The sequence below is a fragment of the Festucalex cinctus genome, chromosome 10, assembly GCF_051991245.1.
Source record: "Festucalex cinctus isolate MCC-2025b chromosome 10, RoL_Fcin_1.0, whole genome shotgun sequence".
In the NCBI taxonomy this organism is placed as follows: Eukaryota; Metazoa; Chordata; class Actinopteri; order Syngnathiformes; family Syngnathidae; genus Festucalex; species Festucalex cinctus.
In genome coordinates, this window is record NC_135420.1 from 12,305,054 (window position 1) to 12,312,504 (window position 7,451).

Sequence of the window (7,451 nt, forward strand, 5' to 3'; positions counted from 1 at the left end):
GTGGGCGAATCGATTTTTAAACATCCATTTTTGATGGAAAAAATATTCAACAGAACGTCTTACTTATGGTTAGAGTTCACACCTTAAGCATGGAAAATTGTTATATTAATGGAACATTAAGCCTTAATATTTTATTTCAATGCTGTTCAAGCTGAAACTGTCTGTTAAATACAGTGGCTCACATTTCTAAGGCTGAAGTTTCAGATAAATAATACATTTTCAAATAAATCTTCATATCGAGATTAATCGGTATCGAATCGTGACCTATGAATCATGATACGATTCGAATCGTCAGGTACTAGGCAATTCACACCCCTACTAATCGTTATTAAACGTTTTTGGCGGTCAAAGAGATAATGGATTAAAATAGTTAAAACTCTGGAATTGTGCGTTAGCTTGAAACAATATTGGGAATGTTTTGAAATGGTATTAATTTTAACATAAGGATTTCTGTATGTCTTTCCTGCTTTCCAGATAACTCTCCTCAGAGCACGTCTCCTTGTTCCAGTTCTCCAAGTTCCCCTGCCGCACACATCCGACCCAGCTCTCTGCACGGTTTGGGTTCCAAGCTCAGCACACAGCGTTACACCAAGTTGGGCCGGCGGAAGTCCACCAGCAACATCCCGCCTTCACCTCTCGCCTGCTCCTCATCCTCCGCTCAGCCGCTTTCTCCACAGCGCTCCCCCTCACCGCTGCCGGGTTTTGCCAAAACACTTCACCCCTTCCATGGCAAAACGCTGTCACCGCCGACCATTGTTCGACACATTGTACGGCCCCGCAGTGCAGAACCACCTCGGTCTCCTCTCCTCAAGAGGGTCCAGTCAGCTGAGAAACTCTCTGGTATGTATCACGCTGATAAGAAGTCGTACACCCCCCGAAGGCACACCCTGGAAGTTCCCTTTTACAGTGAAGGGGAGCTACATGTTGACTCCGAAGCAGAGGGGGGCTTTGCTGGTGCTCACCAGGGGGTCGACCACTCCAGACTCTGCGGCTACTTGGGCGGCCAAAGGATGTGGGACTCCGGGCCGGAGCGATCCGAGCAACTGGTCGTGATGCGGAAGCTCAACCTCTCGGAGCGTCGCGACTCCTTTAAAAAGCAGGAGGCAGTGCAGGAGGTGAGCTTTGACGAGCCCGAGGAGAAAACGAGCGCCGCGACCGCCCCGGGGGCTCAACAAACGCCAGCCCAGAAACAGCTGCAACACAGGACCACTTGGCGGGCCGAGGCCGGGTCGCAAAACAGCGAGGAGACGGAGCTGCAGGTGCCCACGGTGAGGAGGTTCACCCTCGTGCCGCAGATCGCCGTGCAGGGCTCGACGGAAAGCGAGGAGCAGGATGAGTGGGAGCCGTGTTCAGACGGCGAGGAGGCCCAGCAGGAGATCACCGTCACTTCATCTCAGACACAGAAGCAGGCGGTTTCTTGTCAGGAACAAGACGCATCCAGTTCCAGCCAAGTCGGGGCGTCAGCTGAAAAGGCCGAATGCAGACAGGAGACGCCACAAAAAGCACATGCGAAAAAGTGACCGCTGCACTGGGAAAGGTGAAAAAGTGACAGATTTTACTTGAATTTTGTACTGTACATATTTGCTATGTAGACCCGCTGGTCGTATTTATTAGAACTGTAAAGCACGGTGCGTTATTAAGCGGAAGTCTACCCAAAAATTTCTTTACAATAATATGTTGTATGTGCCACCGCTAGTCTAAACGCAATACTCTGATTAATAATGCATTTGTGGAATATGAGCAAAATCCTCCCATTTTTATCTATATCAAGGGTGGCCATTTTGTCACTTGCTGTCCACTGAAAATGACATCACAATTGCTGAGCTAAATGACAATCACGGTTTAGCTTCATAAAACAAGCGAGTCGTGATTGGTCCTTTCCTGAGCAACTGTGATGTCATTTTCAGTCCTTAGCAAGTGACAAAATGGCCACCACGGGTGGATTTTGCTGCTTAATTCATACTCCACTAAAGCAATATTGATCAGAATGCCGTGTTTATATTAGTGGGGCTGCATATTATTGTAAATAATATTTTAAGGTCGCCTTCCATTTTAAGTGGGAGGGAAGTTCTCAATGGTTGAACAGCCAAGGCTCAACTTTTTGTATCCATAAGATGTGCGTTTTGCCTATGTGACTGGTTGTTATTTTATTTTATTTTTTTTTTTTTTATAAATGTCTATATTTTTAAATAAATTGCTGTGGTACCAAGTGATTTGATAATGCTGGGAATTGTTATTGACCAAAATGTGCTAGAAATTGTTTGAGAATGTTAGGTTTTTTTTTTTTTTTCTCTCTGCTCTCTCTGTCCCCCCCCCCCCCCCCCCCCCCCCCCCAAAAAAAAAAAAAACTTCCAGTAGTAACACCTGTCTAAGCACCCAGGGCCTTTTTAGCCTCGTGTCCACACTGTAACATGGTGGATGTTTTTCTATGCATACATAAGGTACGGAAGTCATCCCTGCTTTTGCTTTGGATTCCCAAAACACAACACAACAGCATACCTTGCCGTCACTCGACTGCAAAATCCAAAATTAACAAAGAACTGGAAAACTGTTTACAGTGTTACACTTGTTAAAAACACCTAAATGAAGTTTGTCTACTAAGACAAAAGTAAAAGAATGTAGCTTAAATTAGTCATCTGACTATTGTATCTTTGTTTTGTCCCACTAGCAGACATTCAAGTTAAAATACTGACCATGTTAGTGTGAATTCATGGTCATATTTTTTGTGTGTATGTAAAACCAATCTGATGGAGTCCTGTGCTCAAAGCCATATCTTTTGAATTAGCTCATCTGTGCTGTTTGCTATCCAAACACATTAGATGTCCTGATGTTTGAATGTGTTCAATGCAAAGCATCGTGTGTTTGACACGAGCAACCTTCAACAGCCAAATTGAAGTCCATGTCTTCTTTGCAGCCGCGAGTTACGAGAGGCTTTTGTTAGCTTAAAACATTGTATAGTTGTTGTTTTTTTTCCTCTTGTGTTCAACCAATAATGCTGAAAGTGTTGCTTTTGTATCTTTATTCACACAAGCAAGTGTGATTCCCCTTACCTGTTCCTACTTCATTAACAGTGCTAAAGTTTACAGCATGGGTGGGAGTGCACTAATGTGTTCATTTTGTACTTTCAGCTGAATGTGGAAGGTAATTAGAAATGTTCGATTTGAAACCAGGGCTTGTTAACATTTTGTATTTGTATTTTAGTATAAATGTTGCATATTTTTGTAAGGACTGTATGTTTAAAAGGACGTGAGACGCACAAGGACAATGAGAAGTTGCACAAGCAGTTCACAAAGTCTGCCATGAGGAATGTTGCCTGTAATTCAGCGCAGTGTTTCATGATTTGCTCTTAAATTTACTCCCCCAAACGCCTCAAGTACTGTGGTGTACTTTAGTCTGAATAGATTTAAATACTCAACTTTGAGTGTACTCACACCAAAGCTGATGCACCAGTGTTTGGTAGCTTCTTTTTTTTTTCCTTCTTCTTTTCCTGCAAAGACTCATAAACGTGTTCTTTCCCCTCATCACAAACCTGATTTGTGTAAATGTGTGGTGGAATTGTTTACAGCAAACCTGATATGTACTGTACAGATCTATACTCTTGGATCCATTATGAAACTACCCTTTTTCATACCTTAAATGACATTTACAATAGCATACGTTCTGTAATTTTTTTTTTCTTTTTTTCAAATACAGGAAGCTAAATGCATAACCAGCCAGCTAAATGACTTGTGCTCTGTTTACAGGCGCTTATAGAACAGGATCAATGTTTTTTTTTGTTTTTTTTTTAATGATTTGATTTCTGGAAAGGGAGTGTTCTTTTGTCTTATAATGTGTATGAGCAGTTAGACTGCATCAATTGTGACAGCTTTAGTAATAAAGCATTACAACTCAGTGATTAAGGCTTCAGACACAAGATTAAAGCAATAAACTGCACCGCTAACAAATTTGATCAAAAATAGGGATATAACATGATGAAAAAAACTAAAGTTAATGATGAAGTTAGCTCGTTGAAGACAGTTCCAAAGGATGACACTTAAAAACTAATGCATCAATGTTGGTTTTTTAAGATGCAAAAACATGGTGTCTAGTTTTTACTTTTCCAATCCCACATGATAATTGTGTTCTCAAGGCCTTTGTTCTTCAGGTGGGTCTTGTGGTTAAAGGGGAGGTCAAGTAAAAAAAATAATAAAAAATCTTTACAATCAAACAGAAAAATCCACCTGCTTTAATCCATCTCACGGGGTTGCCAACAAGTAGTTACCCCCAACGAAACGGTGATGTCATGGAAATAGGTCAGAAAGCACATGATTATTTTCAGAATTAAAGTGGCACATGGTGGTAAATGTGCACGTTTTCTCCTGTGGACTTTTATGTTCAGTGCATGCTGCATGAAACAAGCACACATCTGTAATACTTGATTGCATGGTATATTGGCGGTGTCGCCCGGTACTGTGTATTCTTGTGAAAAATAAAATTTGTATTCCTCTTCGACCAAATCTGTTGTGTTCCACCTATTTTTTTTTATTTTTAAATTTAGAAACTTTGGCCGGATCCACTCAAAACTGATTTTAATATAATTATTTAATATCTTATGTCAGTGTAACCCGTACTCTGTTTAATCATTCAAAATAAAATCACAACACGAGACAATATATCGATTTAAAAAAAAAAAAAAAAAAGATCAGCGTACTAGTGGAATGATTTCTTACTGGTAGCTTTTTTTGTGTGCCACTTTTGGTCTAGAACAAAATTAAATTTCAGCTACTGACGCACTAGTAACCCTAACGCCCAACTGTTATGCATTTTTCACGCAGTTTTTCACTCACTAGTAATATAAAATAATTATGTAGTTGTGTTAGTACAGTTGTATGCCAAGCTTGCCCTCTAGGTGTGGACAATTCAATATGTTTTAGCATTTATTTGACACCCTATGACAACTACAGGTAAATTAATTTAAAACGTCGCTGTGTGGAAGACCATCCCCGTCAGTTCAAAAACAAACAAACAACCCAAAAAAATCGGGAGACGGACAAAAATCACTGATGATTAGTAATTCAGGCAAGTGAAGGTGCTGTAGTTTACTAACCGGGCCGCAAGGTGTCAGTAGTGAGCTGAGAAAGGCGCTTACTGAACAGAAGAAGCTGCGTGTCCTTCATAACAGCAAACATGGCGACTGCAACGAAAATTATTCAAAGGCTTCGAAATTTTCTGTCAGGAGTAAGTGATTGAAACATCATCTCTACGAGGACAACAATACACAACATACCTTTGAAATATACCGATGTATGATGCTTGACAAATTGAATTAGCCTGCAAATGCAGGTGTCTGTTTCAGCCAGCTTCAGAGCAAAATAGTGAAGCGACAACAAAAACAAGCTCTTGGGACTGTTTTAACGTGGTGCTGCTTTGTGTGTGTGTGTGTGTGTGTGTGTGTTTTTTTTTTTTTTTACACAGCATGAGCTTCAAGGTAAACTCCAGCTGCGGTATCAAGAGGTAGCAAAGAGGTGAGTTTAAAAATCTGGTGAAATTACGTCAAGGCAATGAACCAACCATTGTGTGTAGGGAGACAAGTAGCCTACCATTGTTAGGAGTCTCTCAAAAAGTTAATGTGCCTTTCACTTCCTGGGTTCATTAACATGACGATCATCTCCTCATGAGGTTGCTGTTGTGTTTAGTGGTTTACATTTTTTTTTTAAATGACCTAGGGGTTTTCATAAAAATATTAACTGTAAACGACTTGACATGACTACTGCATTAGTGGTTGTTTAAGGGAAGTATGACTTGTCTTTCTCCTGTAGGACGCAGCCTCCACCTAAATTGGCCGTTGGGCCGAGCCACAAGTTTGCTGACAACTACTATTTCACCAGAGATGGACGAAGAGAATCTATGTCCCCCACAGTTGTCATGTCCTCACAGAAGGCGCTCACTGCCGGCAGGTAAACGACTCAAACCTCCAAAGCTCTTTTTTTTGTCCTCTACAGTAATAAATAGACATTTGTTCATGCAAGAAAGGTTTCTCTGTTGCGTAATAAACCTTCTACAACCCTAAAATAAAGCTACCCTTTCAAAGGTGTTTAGAAAAGCTGAAGGTGAGCTTTTTAATATTCTACAGTAAACTGTCATACAACATAAAAAATATTTGACCACTCTAAAACAACTTAAAAGTGATACGTTGCTGGCTGCTAACAGTCTACAGTGATGCTTTGCCATCGGCATGGCTCAGTGGTAGAGCGGTCATCATCCAAACCGAAGGTTGTGGGGTCGATCCTCAACTCTGACCATGTCAAGGTGCAAGGCAACTTGCAAGCACTTTGAGCGCCATATGGTGTAGAATAGATAAAAGCGCAACATAAGTGCACTCAATTTATAATATTTGCAAAATTTATCTTCCTTGTTCTCTCAAATTGGCATTATACAATTTTATACATACAGTTATACAATGTACACGATTGCACAATATAAAGCATCAGAAGTACTTGAGGGCCAGTCAGAACATGTGGATGGGCCATATAATTCTCAGATCTATTTAGAGAACGCTAGACAAGTTATTGTCTTTACTTGTCTTCCAGCCAAGCTGCTGCACCAGCAAAGCCTCCAGTGACTCCCGGTGCGGTGTACAAGCAACCAGAGCTCTCCACAGACCAACCGTACCTCTGAGCTTGAACAAAAAGGCTTTTCAAGCATTATCGACTTATCCACCCCCACAACTCCCGCAGAGATCTAATAAGTCTTGTGGTTGTACATTAGAAATTTATAAATAAAACTGAGTTCATTGTTTCAATGCATTTGTATGTGTCATCCACTGCTTCCACTGCAAATTATTGTGTACACAACATGTAATGCACTTTTAGTGTCGATGACATTGAAACTGCAATTTAACTGGTTAACCCTGATTGGGACTTAATCTACTTGTGTGTACTATATATACAAAACATTTAAAGAAAAAAACAAAACAAAACAAAAAAACGTCATCTATTACAGATTACAGTAGTTTGTTTTCTGAAATAAATGGTTTGCATTCATGACACTATAGTGAATTATACCCAAGATGAAGAAATGCTTCTTTGGAAAAAGATAAACCCAGCTGGGTTCCGGTTATACTCTTATGCACAGGATGTTAGAGATGAAAAGTCAAATAGAAAATAAACATGAATTAACTGACGCCATACTTTGAGGGCATGCTGTCAGAATACTGAACACAAATAATGCAAGTTAATGATTTAACTGTCGATATGTGGAAGGTACAAGTGTATAGAAATAGCCCGGGGGAAATAGAATAGGAAGATAATGTAAAAACTATTGCCCTGCGATTGGCTGGCAACCAGTCCAGGGTGTCCCCCACCTACTGCCCAGAGCCAGCTGAGATAGTCGCCAGCACCCCCCGCGACCCTTGTGAGGAATAAGCGGTCAAGAAAATGGATGGATGTAAAAACTATCCATCCATCCATCCA

At 40.7% G+C, this 7,451-nt stretch overlaps 2 protein-coding genes across 5 annotated transcripts in view; both read left to right on the top strand.

The window, feature by feature from the left end:
• LOC144026651 (microtubule-associated serine/threonine-protein kinase 3-like) overlaps positions 1-2,213 on the top strand; it is a 37,678-nt gene extending 35,465 nt beyond the window's left edge. For all 4 annotated transcript variants that reach the window (XM_077533516.1, XM_077533517.1, XM_077533518.1 and 1 more), the window contains one exon: positions 475-2,213. In XM_077533516.1, coding sequence (XP_077389642.1) covers positions 475-1,520 — 1,046 coding nt within the window. In that variant the 3' untranslated portion in view covers positions 1,521-2,213. The remainder of the gene's footprint in view (positions 1-474) is intronic.
• Positions 2,214-5,078: 2,865 nt separating this feature from the next.
• ndufa7 (NADH:ubiquinone oxidoreductase subunit A7) lies at positions 5,079-6,785 on the top strand. Its single transcript, XM_077534522.1, has 4 exons — positions 5,079-5,217; positions 5,455-5,504; positions 5,799-5,936; positions 6,570-6,785. Exons 1-4 carry the CDS (start codon positions 5,167-5,169, stop codon positions 6,655-6,657), a joined length of 327 nt encoding a protein of 108 aa, XP_077390648.1. The 5' UTR covers positions 5,079-5,166; the 3' UTR covers positions 6,658-6,785.
• The last annotated feature ends 666 nt before the right edge of the window (positions 6,786-7,451 follow it).